The sequence below is a fragment of the Manis pentadactyla genome, chromosome 1 (assembly GCF_030020395.1).
Source record: "Manis pentadactyla isolate mManPen7 chromosome 1, mManPen7.hap1, whole genome shotgun sequence".
NCBI lineage: Eukaryota > Metazoa > Chordata > Mammalia > Pholidota > Manidae > Manis > Manis pentadactyla.
The window spans coordinates 220,543,185-220,563,600 of NC_080019.1; the positions used below are offsets into that span (position 1 = coordinate 220,543,185).

Consider the following 20,416-nt stretch of genomic DNA (forward strand, 5'->3'; position numbering starts at 1 on the left):
AGGCTGCAAGGTCAGCTGAGAAAATACAAGAAAAATCAGCAGCATTTGCTGTTGCTTTGTGATTCTAGGACGTACAGAGTCTCTTCAGTAAGTACTGCTTCAGTTGTCTTCATAATTCAGTGTTAGGGAAACCTAAATGTTTTCTATTCATCTATGAAATCAGTTGGCAAGCAAACGTTTTGCATAATGTTTCTAAACACATGAGAAATAAAAGGGAGAATGTAACAGAATATATAAACTCATATTGTCTTAATTCTAATGTCTATCTATAAAAACATGACTGTAGCAGTTGCTATCTAAATGTCTATGCACTGCAGAAGCCGCTGATTAACTCCCATTTTCACTGACGTGTTTAATAGTCTTTTTGCTTGGTCATCTACAGGTGCTTTTCAGATTCCCAGAGGACAGCTATTATCGTCTCTTTGGGCCTCTAAGGAATTTACAAAACACACATTCATTTCCTTCTCTCCAAATGCTCCAGTTAAAAACTAAAAACAGTCAAAATATGGGAAACATTATCTTGGACGCTTTCTCATCATTGTAACAACAGAAATGTGCGATATAAACAGAAGTCAAGTTTTGTTTTGTTTTATTTTTTTAACAAGACTGCCAAGAATAATACAGATTACATGGCTATGACCTCCTTAAAGGAGACACTTAGTTTGCAACAAACATCTGCTAGTGAAAACACATCACTAGCATTTCAAAAACTTGGAAAATTACTTGCCAAAATATTCTCCTAAACAGCTATCTTTATATTTGTAAACAAAGTATACAGAAGGGGTTTGTCCAGTTTGCACTGCACATCAAACAGGCGCAAAGTGATAGAGATCACCTCAAAAAGAAAAATAATAAAAACGAAACTAAGTTGTACATATTATAACCCTAGGGAATATATTTGGAGGAGGAGGCTGGGAGGGGATTAAAACAGGCTAATTCATGACATAATCTACTTTTTCAAACTTTCCACTACCCATATTGCCTTGATACTTTATAGTTCCTTTTTTTCCCTACAAGATCAGTATTGTTGCACCATCTATAATTTTTATTCTTTTATTTCCCTAAAGAAGTAATTGTGATCCATTTCCTATCAATTTTCATAAACACACTTGGAGCTTCAGACATAAAAGGAGGTGGTCTCTTTCAGTTTCAGAGGACTTCTCTCTATAACATTAGAGATGTTAACAGTTGGCCTAAGTGCATGCTGCCATAGATAGTTGGATGTTACTTGCACCTCCTGTTTCAGAAACACAAATGGAAAGTTGAACAAAAAGGTCTGAACAAGGGCAAGCTGCAACTTGATTTCTGCTGTAGCCCTGTCCCTAGATCAGCTCTATTTATTCCTTCACTTTACTGATATAGTCGGTAAATTTGCTGATGTTTTCTTCCTGCTGTTCTAGGGCATCCAGGACAATGCCCATTGGTGTCTTCTTCAAACCCATTACCTCCATTTTATTCTCCACTTTGTTCTTGAGGTTCCGAAGTCTCAGCGACGCATGGACAAACATCACTGCAGAGAAGTGAAACATGGTTAGTACCAAAGCAACAGTTATCTTCTCCATATCAACGTTATACTCCTGTCTTCACACTTCTAGTCATCTGTTTCAGTTAGCTCCGTTCCAATCTGGTTCTCTAATTGATCCAAGTTCCCAAATGGATCCTTGCACTTTATATAAAGCTCTTTGTCAAGTCATAGAGTTTTCTTTGTGGCTGAAGGAAAACATTGTATTCAGTAGAAAGGTCCATAATGTGGTACCCATGCTCTTCAGTTCCTACATTGCTATCATTACCTTTCAGCTGTTACTGAAATGCCCCAGAATTCAAAGCCAATCAGTGTCTTTCCAATTTACATAAAAATCGCCTTACACAAAGTCTTCCAGAGAGGAACTCATGTTCAGCTCAGGGATTACTCTACCTTGTTCCCTACAGGAGGCATGCAGGCAGAGTCCACCTGAGAGGTGCCTCTAAGAAGCAGTTTTCCAAAGGGCTGGATATAGATTTATAGATAGAAACTAAAGGTTTTATAGATCTGATGCACCATAGTGTTCCTCAAATTTGCTTCATCATTAAGAATTGCCCAAGTTTGCTTATTAAGAAACAGATTCCCTAGCTGCTCTGCTGGACTTCCTGAATCAGAACCTTAAAGGGGTGGGCCTGGGAATCTACATTTAAACAGGTCCCCCAGGTGATCTATACCAGCACTTTTCAAACTTCCAAGTGCATACAAATTTCCTGGAGCACTGGTTAAATAGCAAATTCCTGGTCTCCACTACCCAAATTTAGACTTTTAAGTCTGAGCTAGGACTCTAGAATGCAAAATTTCAGCATTCACTCTGGATGATTCTGATATAGGTACCACGGACAGTCATTTTGAGAAACACTGATATGCATTCTTTCTGGAGGCTCCCAACCCAGACTGGCCATTAGAAACATTCGGGAAGCTTTCTAAAACTACAGGTTCTTTGGGCAACACTTCTAACCCACAGAACCAAGATCTCCAAGGGCTGTGGCTGGGAAAATAATATTTTTAAAAAGCATCCTGGGTGATTCTCACAGTCATCAAATTTGGGAATCAACTGATTTTGTCTAAGTTCCTTATTTTATAGATAAGTGAACTATATTTGGATACCTGGTCCAAATCACATGGCTGAACAGATCTAGGAATAGAAATCAGGACCCTTCACTCTCTACCTGTGATTCATTTCAGGTTATACTGATCCATCTCAGGCCCTGATGTTGAAAGATACTGAAGCAACAAGCTCTGTCTATGCAGAATCCCTGAAATATGAATCCTCTTGACAAATACTTCAAGTCTGAATTTGATGACTCAAATATTTTGTCCAGTAAGGTGTGGGATTCATCCATAAATATTCTGGGCTGAATCTAACATTACCCCAATTCCATTTCATTAATGGAATAATTGCACATATGAAATGGTATTAAAAGCTAAAGGGATGCTCCCCTCACTTAATACACTAAAATTTTAATCAGATTTCTGATGAGACTGGAATTTGTTATTGTCTCTATTTTAGGCTTACAGTGTTTGGGACCTCAGGAAACAATGCATGTGAAATTTAGAAGGTATCTGGTCATCACCAGAATTGGAGTACTTGGTATCTATGTTCTGAGCCAATTATTCCTATAAACCTATGAAACTTCTCACACTAATTATGATCTTCTGAGTAAGCAGAGAGTATAAACAGTTAACTTCCAAGTGAGATACATTCATTCCTGTGTCAGGATAGGATGAACGGCACTTAAAATTGAGAACAGACTCTAATAATCGGACAACTGTGAAGTCTAGTGCAGGCTCTGCAGCCTCCTTGCTGTAGGACCTGGGACTTTATTTTATTCACTGTTGTGTTCCCAGCAGAGTGTCTGGCACAGAAGGTGCCCTGTACATACTTGTGAAATTGATGGACTACTCGGCCTTGATCTGCTGTTCCAGAAGACGCTGATAATGTTGCAGACATGGCAACACACATGAGAAGCAGGTGATGTAATTCCCATTGAACAACGGCTCCTCTATTCTTAATAAGAAAAGAAGGCTCGGGTCACTTACACAACAAAGGGAAAGTGATGCCAAACACAAAGACCATGACTCCCCCGAACATGGATATGAGGAAGTAGCTGGCCAGCATGACCGCCGTGACGAACGTAGCGGGGTACTGCTTCTTCACGCGGCGCAGGACGTCTTTGTTGTGGGCTGCCCACACGAACACCGTGAACACCAGCACCACCACGGCTCCTCCGAGGATCATGTTAAAGGGGCTCAGGAACCTGGAACACAGGGGAGCAAAGAGGGAGGCTAGGCCACCAGTAGTGACAGTGGGAAAAGTAAGATGAGGAAAGGGAAATAAGATGAGGAGGAGGAAAAACAAGTGTTGAGTTTTTATCTAAATTGTCTCATTTCATCCTCATGACCTGGTGAGGTGGATACTTTTCATTCATTTCTCAAATGCAGAATCTTAGAGGTGAGAAAATGATGGGAGCTGGACTCCCATCAAACTTACCAGCCCTTTTCACTAGAGCCCCACAATGTTAAAAGACTTTTAAAATTTTGGAGGAGCTGTGTGAAGCTTTCCTACACCCTGGGCTCTAGTGCACGTTACACTTTGTGAGCTCTACAGGCTTGTGTAAATGCTCAGGGAAGCTGCCACGATAGATGAATGCAGAGCAGAGGTCACACAGTGGCCTCCATGGGCCAAATCCAGTCTACAATCACGTTTGTGTTTGGACTGTATAGTGTTCTTAAAAAACTTTTACTTGAATCCCAATGTGTTAAAAAAAAAATCCATAAAACGTGGGATTTCTTGCTTCTGGAAACAAGGAAGTCTACGCAATGCTAGGCCGTCTCTTCCTCCTGTCACCTGGCTGGAGTGCCTTCTCGCTCAGAACAAAGGCTCTCCATTCAGGCCCTGGCCTCTTCGCCAGCTGGTGCACCGGACACCAAGGCACCCAGTGACTGGCCACTCGTCACTGTTTTTCTAATAGCTGACCTGCATCATTCTCTTAAATAACCAGCCTGGCCCATGGAGGCATTTGAGTTTATGACTCCTAACACAGAGAGTCCATTGTAATTATTTTAAAGGGCCCAGAGTGTCATTAGGAGATGGATTATCACTGAGATTTCCACCAAGCCCCCAGATTTATTATTACATGAGCCAAAGGTTATACTACTGTTGATAATCGGGGAAACATTATCAAGAGGAAATTTAGACCAAGTATTTCATAAGTGAGAATTGGCATTATAGACCTCCCACCCCAACACACTGTGTATATGAAACCTTAACAAGGCATTTGTGGTGAGCAAGTACGAGTTACGAACTTTACCCTCACAAGAGGGTAACAGCATTTTATTAACGAAGGACAAACAGGGTCAGTGTGTGTTCGTCAGGCTCTGGTGTCACATAACTGATTTGGAAATTAAGGACAGAGGAAGACAGGATAACGGAAGGTGATGCCATAAGTTTGCTTTCTCTGCAGTAGAATAAATGAAGGATTCATACTAATATTGGGACTCATATTTAGGATAACTAAGATTCCCTTTAAAAAATCCTTTTAAAGTTTAGCTCTGATTCTGCCTCCTGAAACACAAAAGCTATTTTTAAATAGTTTCAAATAGTAGTGAAAGTACTGCACGTCTTAATGGGTGGGTTCAGGGATAAAATCAATGTCGGCTTTGAAAAAGTTAAGAATATTAAAATGCATGGAGTTAAACAGTGGGAAGAGTAGTAGTACATAATTTGAAATTAAGCCCTATAATAATAAGTAGCTTATTTCATTCAAAACTCTTGCAAAAATATAGCCTTCAAGGTAATAAATCTCCTTGACTGAATAGTAACATAGTTCACATGAGTCGTATTTATGATTAAAAACTCTTAGAAACAACCTATATGGCTAACACTTCACTAGATGGCGGTATACCCAGCTATTTTTAAGTTGAAGTATTCTTCATAATATGAGAACTCTTGAATAGCAAGTGGATAAAAGCAAGTATAATACATTCTTTTAGGTGGATTTATCATATATGACATATAGCTAAGAAGTATAAATGTTTACAATTAGTATATTATTTTGTGATCAGAAATAAAATGTGCATGTTTTAAAATATATGAAAATATGACAGCAACTTGCTCCCTAGCCTATGACCCAGACTTGGCACAGGCCAACGACTACCGTCCATCTTTACTTCCATCATCTCTCCAATAACATTAATGCAATTTCAGTGCATTTGCCACAGCAAAGCTGCAACTTCTCCCACTCAAACCTCAGGTCCCTGCCGGTTTCCCAGGTCCCCTGGTGGCCAGTGGGCCCTCTCCCCCACATGCCAGCTTTCCCAGTGTCCAGCACACACAGTATTCTGTCTGTTCTCCTCTTTGTTGTTCATTATCTGAGTCCACTTAGTCTCTGTACTTCTTTCTGTTTTAAAATTGTATCTAGGTCCTGATTTAACCCCAGAATTGATCTGGAAAGACAAAAATGTCCTTATAGGCCTGGGGAAGGGAAGAATTGGACAGGGCACAACCAAAAGGCTCTTCAGCAGGTGGCGGGGAACCTGAGTGCAGAGGCCCAGAAACTCTGCCACATTAATACATTTCATTCATAGCACCAAGATTCTGAGAGAAATTATACCAAAAGACTATGGTAGCTATACTGGGTAGTGGGATCATGAGCAGTTTATTCCCATTTGCTTATTTCTGTTTTCATATTTTTTTCAGTAGCCATAGTTTTCATTACCTTAATAAGAAAAAGTTGATAAATAAAAAGAACAAATGAAACTGGGGGAAGGTGCCTGAAAGAAAAAAACCCTTTCACATAGCCTGACGGTGTCCGAGAACCAACCCAAATATTTCAGAGCTGTGAAGAAAGGCTGAGAACATAAACTCGAAGAACTAAGTGAAGGGTGCAAACTCCTTTGTGTAAGCCGCAAACAGGAGACGGGTGGTCGGCAGCAAAGTGTCAAAGGGCTCCTACTGCATTGATTCTAGAACACCTACTGGAATAATTCATGAGGTGAAGCATATAATAAAATGCACACCAAGATTTTTCTATTTTCCTGTGGACAAGTAAAATAGATGTCTAGGTTGAATATCTAAATAAAGCCCAGGACAAAAAGCAACGAAAAATCCAGGCCTGACTCAGGCAATTCCAAATTCGCTTTTCACCTGTTCCTGTTGCTCATGGCCAAGGGAAAAGAACAGAGCAGAGTCCTATAGGTTTTAGCTTACAACGTGCCCAGCCACAGTCTATAATTAGAAAGTAACTAAGTTTCCAAGATGGGAAAAATGAACAAAGTTCCTAAGAGCAGAAATGATTTTCTTCCTTATTCTCATGTGCAATTCCATTCTAACAAATGGTGACGCGCTTGCCACTCCAGTGCCCTGGCACCTACCTACACTCGGAGCAAAATAAAACACACACACCACCCTTCAGAGATTAATTTCATTTTCCACTGAGTGCAGGAATTTGGGAACTAGTCCTTGTCCACGATGAGTAGAGCCTTCAGTCAACAGCTGGGCTCTTAGTCACGCCCATTGCAATGAAACCCAAGAACCTTTAAGATAAAACGTCCATAAATACACCACCCCAGCTTTTGTGGTGACAGTTGCCACTGGACTCCTATGGGTGGGGTTTCATTTGCTGGGAGTGGTGAATGAGAAAGGGAGGGAGGAAGAGAGGCAGGAAGATAGACCAGAGGAGGGCAGGGAAGGGAGACAGGAGAGAGGGGAAGAAGGGAGAGAGAGAGAACAAATAGAACTTTCTGTCCTTTGTGGAAATAGGATCTAGTTCTACAAATCAAAAATATTAAATATGCTTTTCTATTGTGAGATAAAACCTTCTACCTATCTACATATATATCTTATTCCATAAATAATAGTTAAAAATTCTGGTGGGATCACTAGTGGTTTTAAAATTTTTAGGATCCCAGTATAAAATACTGTAGCAGAGTCTTCAAAGATATATCAGTTCAGTCCCATTGGGCAGATGAATAAACTGAGGCATACAGAAGCAATGTATTCAAGGGGATCCAGGGGAGAAAAAAGGGTGCCAGTTGATAGAACTGTGACAGCAATTCACAGCAGAACCCACTCTGTGTTGTCAACCAGCTTTAGGAATTCCCCCTGCAACTCTGAGTAACCCCATCCTTCCAGTTGGGTAAGCAACTAAGACCATTCTGGGAAACCCCTCCACACTCTGGTTTCTTTCTGAAAGAAGCTGGCTGTTAGAGTGTGTGGACACACGTCATAGTTGTGCCACCATGATTCAGCTAGGTCTAGCTATATTTTCAGCACAACTTGCTGAAGGAAAAAAAAAAAACTTGGTCAATTGCAGAATTTTAGAGCTAGGATGGATCTTGAAATGCTCCTCAACCTACCTATTAGCAAGCTAAGAAATAGGTAAGTTAATAAATTTGTCCCAAGGCCACCAGCCACAGACTTAGCAATAAAGGCTTTTCAAAACAGAGCTCCACAAATCAAGTGAACATTGGGTAACGCCTGTCATGCTGCAGTGCCAACACGAACCAAAAAGGCAGTGAATTATTTTCTGAGCAGTAGAAGCAGCTTTGCACTGAGTTCCAATTTTCAAACCCAAAAGGCTATTTTTGTAGCTTGGTTCCTGAGGAAGCCTGACTCATCGAGAAAGGGGGAACAGTTTACTCAGAGTGGACTTCTCTAAATGCGTGATGTTTCTCTGTGGTCCTTAACTATCCAGAGGGATCACTGCAAATTTGAACCTACCCATCTATTTTCTGATTTCTCACTGCTCTTAGAATAAAAACAGAATCCTTTACATTCCGCAAGGCCCCACGAGACCTGGCCCCTGGCATGGGCCACTGCATGCAGTGCTGTGGGTAGTTTGCGCCTGGCTTGGCAGGGGCGGTGAGTGGGGCCTGAAATCCAGGCCATGCTTAGCTCGCCAGGCCTGCAATTCAGCTTAGGCTGCATCTGCAGGAGTAAGGGGCAGTTTTAATAATTAATATGAGGGAGCCTAGGGAGGAGCCACAGCGCTGCCTGCCAGTTTTTTCATACCACCTCCCGCAGATTCTGCAGTCCACTTGCTGGGGTTTCTATCTCTACCGCTCACCCTGCCTCTGGCCATCCCAGGTCTGTGCACAATCTGTTCTCTCCCTGATTCACTCCTACCTCCTTCAAATCTCAGCTTCATCAGCCTTTTCTGAGTCTCTCTGACCACTTCATAGCACCATGTGCCTCTCCTCACAGCCCTCATCACAGTGGTGCTCTTACATTCATTTGACTGAGCCCTGGAGGCATGTTTCTGTCCCCCTACTAGAGATTAAGCTCTGTGAGGTCAGGTAGCATGACATTTTCTCCACAGCACCTATCACAGCACCTGGCACAGAACAGGTATCAATAAATATCTACTGAGAAAAAGAAAGATAAATAAGAATCTGGCACATTTTCATGTTATTTAAACTAAGCTCAGCAAGTTTCTATGACCACAAATTAGGTGATGTGAGATTTCTCTTGGACAATCACAATTATTCTCATTTACTTGAATATCCCTAGATAAACAGTCCCTGTAGTCATACCTTCACAGAGTTGTGATAAAAGGAACTAACGAGAAAGCAAAAGTAGGAAATGTCCTCTAAATGCCTACAGAGAGGTGAGGATCACTATTGTCATACGGTCGAATGAGGTGCAAGGGCACTGTGGCAAGCTGGAGGAAGTTTGTCCATTTTGTCCCTAGTGTATGCTCGGGGGTGGGAGGGAGAGGAGGTGGAAGACAGACTCGAGCCCCTACAGACCTGTCTCTGTAAGCCCCTCTTGCTCTGTTATTCCTCAGATGACCCCAACAGTCTTCTGTGGTTACTGTGGTTTCCCAGCACGTCTTCCATCTTGCCAAGAACTATTTATGACTATAAAGTATAAATGTAAATGTAAAAATCAGTCTGGAGTATATATGATCAGTATCTCCTAGGCCTAATAGTCATCACGTAAAAGAAACTTCAGAGCAGTTGAGGTGGGACAGGCTATCTCTTTTGTCACAGGAAGGTCATAGTAACCTAACCCTGAGATTTTCCTAACCAGTTGAATTCAGAAGGTCCATAGTATTTATCACTGTGTACTGAGTCTCTATTGTATCCCGTGTACTCGGCACCATCAAACTGAACACATCCAAACAATCCACTGTCTTGGCAGCAGCTGGCATGTTAAAAGTCTTCATAGTATGGACCTTGTGGGCCTCCACGTTTCCTTTTGCATTTCTCAAGCTAATTGCTTGTTTTATATTCAGTAAACAACAGGTTGGGCCTGGGTTGGAAGCCACATATCTCACACTTACCACAGAGATGTGACGACAGATAACAGTGTACGAGTCTCTGATGAAACTGCCACAAACCCTTTTTTTATACTTTATCATGGCAAATCTCCACCATACACAGTGGTAGAATGGCATAATGAACCCTCATGTGCACTCACATTGCCTTCAACAATTAGGAACCCCTGATTACTCTCACAAGTAATACTTTAGAACTAAACTGTAAGGTATTTGTTTACAAACTGTTCTTTCTGAACGCTTTTAGTAAACGAAACTGCAGTCACAGGCAAGTTCTTAAAGAGCTGTGGAGACAAGACAAAGGTTGGGCTAATGCTAATGAGTCTGGTGACACACAAATTCCTTTCCTATAGGCAGTTCCCTGCCTGTGTACCTCCTACCAGCACCCAACCTGCATTCCCTTTTGTGTCTCTGGGACACAGAGAAGCTGCACTGTTGGGTTACCAAGCAGATTAGTGTAAGTAGGAACCAAAGCCCCAGTTTTCACTTCAGATGGGCTTTCTGCCTTCCAGGTGTCTCCATTAGCAAATGCTCCATGGGAGGAAAGGCCAAGAAATCCTATTATGTAAATGCTTGCAGAACGGAGAGGCAGCCTGCAGGTTTTGTCTAAGATCACGGGCATGAAAGTACCTCTGAAACAGGAAGCCAAGCTCACTGCAAGAGACAGAGGAGGGTACCAGCAGCTACTCTGAAGATGAGTGGTAAAGGGTAGAATTCATTTGTCCAAAAGGAAAGTAATAAATTTCCAATAGTTCTGCTCAATTTGATATTAATCAAGTGGATGAGTCAAGTTCATCCTTTAGATCTGGATTTCCTATACAGAGCTCTGTACTTCTACAAAGCTAAGATCTTTTGCCCTCTATGAAAGCGTCCGTGAATCCAAATCATGCAGATTTATTTGCATACTTACCAGAACCATTGTAAATCCTCAAGTAAGGGAAAGGGACTGAGACTACCAGCCCTAGGCTGACAGTGGCAGGGAACAGTAAACAAACAAACAAAAAAACAAAATGAACTGTGGGGAGATATCAAGACAAATAAGGTCACATAAATACTGTCAGAAGATGATTTAATGAACGATAATCCTTATTAGATGGATTAGGGTGTTGAGATTAAAATTTCATTGAGTGTTGCTAGGCCTGCTAGGCCTCTTCAATTTCTGTACTCAGAGGAAACACATAACCCATGAGGAACAGCCCTATGCCAGCATTCCCTGTGCTCGGCCTCAAGTGCTGACGGGGTGGGGGTGGGAGGGCCGGAAGAGAATTCTGGGAGGTTTGGGAAGGTGAGCTACAGTTGTATTCCTGCCTGTGTCCTCAGGGGTAGACAGTGTCTGGCAGAGAGCAGGTGCTCAATAAATGTTTTTTTCAACTGAGTAGAAGGCATCTGGCTGCATGTGAAGATAAGTACAACTTAATAATCCTTTCCCCCGTCCATATACTCAGTGCCTTCCCCATTTTCAGCTCCTGAGTTTTGAAATTTGGGATGATAATGTATAGGTGAGATCAAGTGAGTCAGGTTGAAAATGATGTGTATTTATGGGGTGTATATTTCTGTATGCTTGCTGTACTTTTATAAAAATTATGTGTTCAGTGTCATCTTGCTAGACTCTAAACAGGATGAAGGCAGGAATGACAGCTGTCCTGTTCGCCACTGTATCTCCTAGGACAGCGCCTGAGAGTAATATTGTGGAATCGGTGTTGAGGCTCATTAATCTCAAAAACATTTTCTACTAGGTTTTAGCATAAGAGAACTGCAATTAATTCCATCAACAATGTTTTAATACATTCCCATTCAGAGCATCGCAGAGCTGATTATTTTCTTCCTCTACCAACTAGAAATTTGGTTTTTCATTCTTGCAGCATCAAAAGCTACAATCTGACCATTTCTTAATACCAAATGCTGATAGCCACAGGCCTAGAACATATTATGGGATGACACTCATTTTGAAAAGATTAAAGTAATGTTCTTTTCAAATACAATTACTAGCCTTCCAGAAACCCCTTATCATCTCAAGCCACTGAAAGCATCCACCAGTAGCAACTATAGTTTCCACAGGTAACACCTGCACCGGACACAAGGTGAAAAGGCACTTCAGCTAAGAAAATATGGGCTCATTCATGCAGCAGCTACACTGTGCTTGCTGTCTGAAAGGGGAGGCATGAGTGCACCAAATGTGGAATAAATGCGCCTTTCTGGCTGGAGATGCCCTGAGTGTGGTTGGTGTTTCTGAGGCCATGCCGGAAAGCGTGAGTTCTGATGGCAGAGAGGAATTTGTGAGAGTAAGACAGGCAAGTGATATGAAGGTGAAAGTCAGCTATTTGGCTGAATTTTGTTAATGGGGAGCTTTAGGATACTTGCAGTATGATTTAATGGCAAAAGTATTTCACCACACATCAATAAATCAAGCTACTATTAGCGGCTTTAGTTTCAATTATCAAGCTTTTTTACATCTGTGAAAGTTGTTGGTGGGGGGCGGTTAGCGGGATCAGTACTTCTCAACTTCAACTTGGAGGTGATCTGAGCCACTTGGGGAGTTAAGGTCCTGGGCCCATCCAAGAACTATATACTCAGAATCTCTGAAGTTAACACCTGGGCTTATAGGTATATTTATTCAAAATTTCGCAGTGTTTTTTTTTTTTGAACCAGCCCAGACCAGTGCTTCTTAAATTTAATGTGCCTGTGAACCACCTGGGAGTCTTCTTGGAATGCACATTCTGACCCAGCAGATCTGGGATTTGGCCTGGGATTCTGCATTTCTAACAAGTTCTTAGGGGGAAAGATGCTGCTGGTCATGGATAGATTTTTTTCTCAACTCAAATCTTTTGGCATTCCACTAATGACACAGAAGTTCCCGTCCATGACCGCAATGCATCACATGCTTAGTCCTAAAATTGCAAGTGCCATTTTAATTAGGTGTTGCCTTCGCTTTCACTTTGGAAACGGGGGCAGAGACTTCTGTGGCTAGGGTGATGTGAGAAGAGTATCTAGTGCTGAGATGTCTCATATCAAGGATGAGAAGGTGAGTCATGCCCTTGTCAATCCTAGACATCTTTCCTTCCTCATTTAAAGGACACAGCGCTACTTTGAGCAAAACACACATTCCCCAGGTTGTTATTCATGCTATTCCTTTCAAGTTATTCAGTCTCTTTCTGAGATGATGCCTGAATCTGAAAAGGGAGCTCAAGTCTTCAAGAGAAGGAAAGTTTTATAAGACACACAAGTTGCAATTATGACAAAACCACTGAAGGGTACCATCGTCTAATACTTCTGCCTAAGAAAATACACAAGTTGAGAGAACCTTAATATGCCTGTAACCTAGGTTTTAATAAATAACAGCAGCTAATGTTGAATTGTTAGCACTTGCTGGGCCTTAATGTGCTTTATATGAATTAAGTAATTTAATGCCTATTTTCTAGCAGAGAAACTCCAGAGCAAGTGAGCTTTTGAGCAGAAACAAATAAAAGCAAATGCCAGAAATCTGCCAAAAAATATAAAGTCTGAATGTCTGAACGGTTGAGTCTTCCAGGCAGATTAAGAAAAGAATGAAAGCGTAACAAATTTTTTAAATTTAGAATAATGATCAAAGCCATGGAAAGCTTCAAATCTACTCCATTCTTATGTTTGTTTGAAAAGTCAGGAACCAGGAGCTAAACATCAAACTACTTTGCTCTGTAATAGCCAAGAACTCTGTTTTTGTAACTTGTTATAAACCAGCTTGTATTTAACAAGGTGAGGTGAGGAATCATCATGATTTTCTTGTCCCCAGAGCTGTGGTTCTCAATTTGAGGTGATTTTGACCCCCAGGGGACATCTGTCAAGGTCCGGAGACATTTTTGATTGTTACAACTGAAGGGGTGGGTGCCTTTTGGCATTCTGTGGGTAGACAGCCAGGATGGCGCTAAACCCCCTACAGTCCACAGGACAGCCCCCTGCAACAAAGAATTATACAACCCTAAATGTCAATAGTGCCCAGATTGAGAAATGTCACAGGGAAATACTTCATGAAGTTCTCGAACGGCACTATGCATTAGTGAAGAATTTGAATTATAACCCTTTCTAACTTGAATTTTTACACTATAGTAATCCTAAGCAATATGTAGCAAGTGCCCTCCACAATGGCCCAGTTAGAATCACCGCAGGAGCCTGTTGTTATGTGCTGGCTTGCTGCTGTGTGCTTCAAAATAATCTGTTCCGTTAAGTAGGTTAAAGTTTCCCCCCTGACGATGCCTTAGGTTCATTTATTTACTCTTTGTGCTCCCCACGTAAGCATCTGCTATATAGTAGGCCGCAGGGATACAGAGTATAAAAATAATGATAACCACAACAACAAGAAAAAAATAATCTCAAACAAAACCCACAGTCTCTGGCCTCAAGGAGTCTATAGTCCAGGGTGGAGACAAGTGAACAGACAACACGAAAGCCTGGGGGGTAAGCGCCAGGTCAGAGGCATAGGTGTAGGGAATGAGGGACAAAGGGAGAATTTCCTCAGAGATGGTACTAGAGCTGGGTTTTATAGGTGGAGCAGGAGTAGGTGTGGAGGTCGTGGACTGGAGATACTGCCAATGTTTCTCAGTAATCCCTATGATAATACCAACACTGGTAAAAATAATAAATAACATTTGTGGGGCAAAAACAAGGAGCTGGACACTGCTCTAAAAGCCTTGCCTGTATTAACTCAGATAATCCTCGCAGAAGCCCTCTGAGGTGGCTACTATAATTAGCCTCCCTTAACAGGCGAAGAGGCTGAGGCACAGGGTGGTTCAAGTGATTTGCCCAAGGTCACACAGCGAGTGACTGGCATTTGGGACTCAAAGTTACTTAATATGGCTGTGGTGCCTAAACTCTTAAGTTTTAGAGACAGAAAATATGGCAACTGTCTTCAACAAGGCTATTAGCTACAAGATTTACTCAGAGTTAAGATGCAGAGTAGACCTACCTTGTGTAAGTCACACATCTAGTAAGCCAAGCTTTTAGGATGAAGACCAAACTTCTGATCATGGATTGCCAGGTGCTGCCTCATCAGGCCCTCATACACAGATTTATCTCTATCCTAACCCCTCTTAATCTCCATTTAGGCATCTGCAGCCCTTCCTAGTGTTTTTGGAGCTAGATGATACCCACCTGGCTCTTCTTCTCCCTTCCTGCAGTCTTTAAGAGCAGGCTCTCTATCCTCACCTAAGCCAGTTTTCAACACAGGAGCATTTAGAGTTAAGGCAAGAGCCTCTAGCTCTGCCCTGGAGGCCCCTCCTCACGGCAGCAGGAAGAACCACTGAAGAACACCCTTTGAGAACAGTCCTTTCCTCGGTAGACACCCAGGCCAACGTTTTCTCACATACTCTACCAGGATATCGTGAGAAACTATCAGATGCCAGTACTGGACCCAGGTAAACTCCAACACCAGTCTGAACCATCCACCTACTGACAACAACAAAAGAGGAGAGTTCTCTTTAGAACAATGTTCCGGAATCAGCTAAGCTCCCTGACCTTGAAGATATATGGTTTCTTCCACCTTTAAGAGATGATAATTCTAAACCTCATGATTAATAAGAAGGTGGCATAGTAATTAAGAGCACAAATCTGGGTCTGTGACTTTGAACAAGTCATTTAACCTCTCTGAACCTCAGTATCATCATCATCATCATCATCATCATAATAGTATCATCCCATCTCTTGGGGTTGTATGAGATAATGCAGGTAAATAACTTAGCAAATTACCTGGTACACAGACCACTTGATGAATGTTTGTTTTTATTATTAGTTTGTAAAGAAAGAAGAGAGTAATTTGTGGGGAGAATTACAGACTGTGTAAAATTTTAGATGCATAGAAAACTGTTGAAGGTCATACACCAAATTTTTACTCTGGTACAACAGAAATCCCATATTTTAAAAGTAATTATTAAAACAAGTTATTACTGGTCTGTATCATACTTTTTAAAAAGAAGAATAGTAAAAAAAAAAAAAAAAAGCTATTTTTCACTTTTACCTTCAAAAATTTCACCGCCAACCAACATCTATTTGAAAAGGGGACTGGGAAGAGCCACCATCCCAAACCGCCTGAGCTTGTGTCTGGTCTGGGCAGTATACATACCTCTTTGAAAAGCAGTGTTTTATTTTGTTTTTCTGTACATATTATCAGTTTATGTCAAACCTTGTCCCATAGCTGGATTTTTGGTGTTGCTTCAAAAAAGTCCCATACCTAGATCACCAGAGAAGATGCCTGGCTTACTTCTCTACTAACAGAGAGAAAAGAAAAAGTATAACAAAAGATGCAACCCTACTTTACTCTTTATTTTATTTTAAAGAAATTTTTTATGTTCTGGAAAATGAACCTTAAGCATAAAGGTAGGGGAAGGTTCAGAAGGCAGCTGCCTCAGGCCCCAGGCCTGTCCTACCCCAACTAATTTTGACTTGGCTGCAACTGTAATTCAGAGTTGGCCCAGGGCCTTTACCCTAAGCACACCAAGCCATTTTCAAAGAGTTTGTGGTTCCTTAAACACCGCATAATGAGAATCTGAGATTGTCTACCAAATCCTAGAGTGTCCAGTCTTGTGTGGGAGCAACTACTCCGAACCACACCCAGAAATTGTGAACTGTCTTTCCTCTGTGCTGTGTACTTTGTCCTATGGCTCCTCAACAACTGTCACACACCCTTGGGCCAGAATTCATGTCTGACTGTGCTTGGTGAGTTCTGAGCTTTGGCACAGAGAAAGGGCTCAATAAATAAGCCAATGAACAGCAGCCCAATTTCAGAAGCCACCCTTGTGCCCTTTCCCACACTGTCTTTGTCTTCTTTTTCTTTTTTTGCCCACCTCTTTCTCCCAGGCCAACTTGCTCTTTCCCTGTCTTTGCTCTAAAATAGAATGTCAGACACTTCTTTAATGGCAACGAAATTCCTTTATAAAGTCTGAGTGTGGCATTTTCTTTGAAGATGCATAGATGCCGCAAGATCTAGAATATCAGCACCCCATCCTGCAAAAGTGAAAGAAGCATTTCTTAAAGGGTGAACCACGGGAAAAGGCAGCTTCTAGCAGAGCAGGTGTATGTGTGTGTGGGAAATCGTGTAACACAGGACACGTTTTATGTTCACATCAGGTATTGAAGAGGCCTTTATAAACTGAGACCATAGGCTGGGAAGGAAAAACAGAAAGTGGCCACGCCTGGCAGTTCCTGGAAGAAAAAGCAAGAGGACCCCATTCCTAGAGTCAAGGTAGCTTTCGCCCCATCCTGGGAGCCGTGCCACCAGAGAACATCCGCCCTTCGGCTCCCAAGCTCAGCTTTCCCATACGGAGTTGCAGGCCTTCGGAGGAGAAACCGACAAAGTGCGTCGCCTCACAGGGGCCCTTTTTGCATTAACATTCTCGGAAGGCGGAGTACCGATCCACACCCTGTCGCCCAAGCCTCCCAGGGCGGTGCCCGTGCCATCCAGCCCCAGGATAGGGTTACACCATTTCCCTCTTAATATTTTTAAAAGACTGAGGTACTGGAAATATCTTTCCCAGCAAAAGCCTAATCGGGGTACAGAAAAAAAAACAAAACAAAAACGTAATTTTTCCTGTCCGAGGTTGGCAAAATCTCGGGACTCGCTGTCGTGTCAGCCCGAGGTGCGGAAAGGGAAAGGGGACCTCCCTCCCCCAGATTGCTGCAGCCTCGCCCTGAGAACAAGTTTACACCGGTTTGACCTCTTGCAGTTGCCAAGACCCGCGCCGGGTGTGGGGGGCGTTTCCGCATCCCAGGATATGGTACTCTGAGCCCCCTCGGTGCTGCCCGCGATCAGTGCCCAAGAGGGACCCCACTTACCCCACAACGGAAATCATCATGGCAGCCACCACCAGGTAGTTGGTCTGGTAATAGAGCAGGTTGCTCACCACGCGGTTGTTCCATTTGGAAATGTCCCTGAAGTCCGGCCGGGCGAAGCGGTCAGAGCCCGGGAAGAAATCGTCCCAAGCGCGGAGCGGGGCGATACTCACGTCCATGTCTAGTCTCCAGAGCTTCTTGTTCTTTGCCTCTGGAATCTGGCGGCGGCGGCAGTGGCAACCGATCAGCTGAGCTCGGTTAGAGGTGACAGGGGCTCTAGCTCGGTTGGCTCTGAGGTTAGCAAGCAACGGAGCCAAGGAAATTGGGAGCGGGCGGGCGTTTTTTCTCTTCTTTACTTTCTCATTGGCTAGAAGTGGTTTGTTACAGTAAAACTGGGGCCTCACGATAAAGCAAAACGCAGAGTGCAAAATAGAGATGAAATGACAGAAAGAAACTAGCGGAAATTTGAAGCGAAGAGGGGAATGCCTTCCTTAGCAGTTCGAATACAATCAGCCTCCTTTGAAATACCCCTTTTGAGTGTTTAATTTAGGAATGCGTTCTGGACTTCCGGGAAATTTTTTTGCAGCTGTTCAGATGCCAGTCCAAATTGAATGGAATGGAAGGCTAGTGTAGTGTTACTGAGGGATGAGCTGATGTTGACCACTAAGTAGTTAAGAACCTCTGCACATCTGAATGCAATTCTTGTGTTTTCTGTGTCTCACTGTGAGTCACTATGAGTGAAATCAGATTGGCAAAATGGGAAAGAAGAACGCGTAGAACGGGGGTGCAGCTTTGTTTCACTTTTTGTTCTCCATCTGTATTATTTCGGGGCAAAATTATTGAACTACTGTGCCGTTCTGATAAAGCGGGCACTCTCATTACTTCAGCCTTGAGGTGGAATGTTCTCTACATTTGAAAGCAAAATGGTCTGCAGTGAACGAATTGTTCTGCACCCAGTATTTTCTGGGCAGAAACATGGATTCCAGTCCAAAAGAGCTTTCTTAGCGTTAAGTGAATATTTGGGAACAATTTTCACTAAGGGGGCCCAGGATTTTAATAGATACGGTGATTGTTTCATATACCAGCTCAAAGAACTTCCAAGAGATGTAGTAGTTGCAGATTTCCTTCTGAAGGTTCCAAGAGGTCATCTTTTTCAGTTAAGGGGCTGGTTGGTACAGTAAGCCTCCTTTTATCTCAAAGTCATGAGAAAAAACTATTTTGTTAATTGCACAGTTTGGTAGGCAGATTTCTAAGACTCTAGTGCCTAAAATAACAATCTCTACCCCTGCAAGTGTTGCTGTTTTTTAAAAACCGAATTCACTATCCTCAGACCATCAGTTTTTGAAAAACTGGAAAGCAATAAAATATACCTAATGCAAAGTCTAGACATACTTTGATTTTCCCTGATGATTCAGGAAGCAACTAAGGACCTAACAATGACTCCAAGAAATTACTCCAGCCACTGGTGTTTAGGATAAAGTTTGATGACTGAATCAAATCAGTATTAAGATATAGCCTAGTTTATACTTTTGAATAAAATGGAAAAAGTGAAAAATTCCTGAGTTCTCATATTTTCTTGCTTTAGAAAAATGGGAAGGTTTAAAGTCAGAGAAAGTAAAATTGAAGACCTGGCTCCTTCATTTCTGGTAGGTGACTTTGGAAAAATTACTTAATCTACTTCAGCCCCAGTTTCTTCATGTGTAAAGTGGGTATAGTAAGAACATCTGCCATGTAGGTGAAGAAAAATGAAAGAATGGGTGGCAGTGCTTCTTGTACAGTAATTGCTCACAAATACATCAATGAAAAATTCATTCAAATCACCTTGAAAATAGAGTTTTACTTGAGCCAAAATTTGGCCTTTGCCCAGGAAGATACAACTCCTAGCACAGTAGAGTAGGAAATATGTTCCAGAAAGCCCAAGTCATACAAAGGTTTTATATCTGCCAAGAGACAGGTGAGAAAGACAGAACTTCAAAGGAGTACGTTTCATTTACATAAGATGTTATGCAAGGAAAAGAGAGGAAGCAATACCCATTCTTGCCAGACACCTGGCACTGAAAGATATTAAGGGGAAAGGTGTTTATCCTTTAACAGGAATGTGGATGTCAGTTGTTTAGTCTTCAACTTAATTAACAGATGGTTTATTTAAGTTTTTCATGGGTGGCCATTTTGACACTCCCAAAGTTAATGAAGTGCTCAGTACTTAGGCCTTAGAAATCTTTCTGGTCTTCCCTAGTATTGTGATCCACTTTTATTTATTTTACAGATATTACTGTTACTGTTATTAGTAATAGTACAGGCCACTATTCATCTGTCTGGCATTAATAGTGCTGTAACCTGATTTGTTTTCTGCGCTTCTATAATGAACATCCACTGACTTTTCTCTGACTTGTTACATTTTCACTGTTGTGGTTGTATCTGGGTAGACTTGATATAGGAAAAAAGAGTTGAAAATTTTCAATATGACACCAACCGATATTTTGAGTTCTTTCAAGGATCTGTGAAAGCATTGTGGGAGATACAAAAGGTGAGAAGAATCCAGCCTTTCCTACCTTCAAGATCTTGCAAAGCAATGGAAACACTAACTTAAATACAAGATAGTTAGAGGAGTACTAGATAGAGATGTGCCAGACCTTGGTGCTCAGTTACAGGAAGTCAGTGGGTGTGGAAGAATTCCCTGGGGCTTAAGAATTTCAAGAAGCAGCACTGTGGGCGAGCTGAATAGATGACCTTGGGCACAAACAGCACTTGTGAGCAACCTGAGTAAATGATCTAGTCATGACCAGCACAGGAGCCCTAGTAGGCCCTCACAGCTGTT

General features: G+C 42.0%; 1 protein-coding gene across 1 annotated transcript; it reads right to left on the bottom strand.

Moving 5' to 3' along the window:
- Positions 1-572: 572 nt before the first annotated feature.
- ARL6IP5 (ADP ribosylation factor like GTPase 6 interacting protein 5) lies at positions 573-17,864 on the bottom strand. The gene is made up of 3 exons (XM_036877763.2): positions 17,602-17,864; positions 3,563-3,780; positions 573-1,510 (listed from the first exon to the last, which is right to left on the bottom strand). Exons 1-3 carry the CDS (start codon positions 17,775-17,777, stop codon positions 1,338-1,340), a joined length of 567 nt encoding a protein of 188 aa, XP_036733658.1. The 5' UTR covers positions 17,778-17,864; the 3' UTR covers positions 573-1,337.
- Between the last annotated feature and the right edge of the window lie 2,552 nt (positions 17,865-20,416).

Excerpts from the sequence above, each read along its gene's own strand:
- ARL6IP5 (XM_036877763.2), bottom strand. The coding sequence starts at position 17,777 with ATGGACGTGAGTATCGCCCCGCTCCGCGCTTGGGACGATTTCTTCCCG. Across the intron at positions 3,781-17,601 it reads ATGATGATTTCCGTTGTGGG|GTTCCTGAGCCCCTTTAACA; the intron begins GTAAGTGGGGTC and ends CCTGTGTTCCAG. Across the intron at positions 1,511-3,562 it reads CATCACTTTCCCTTTGTTGT|TGATGTTTGTCCATGCGTCG; the intron begins GTAAGTGACCCG and ends ACTTCTCTGCAG.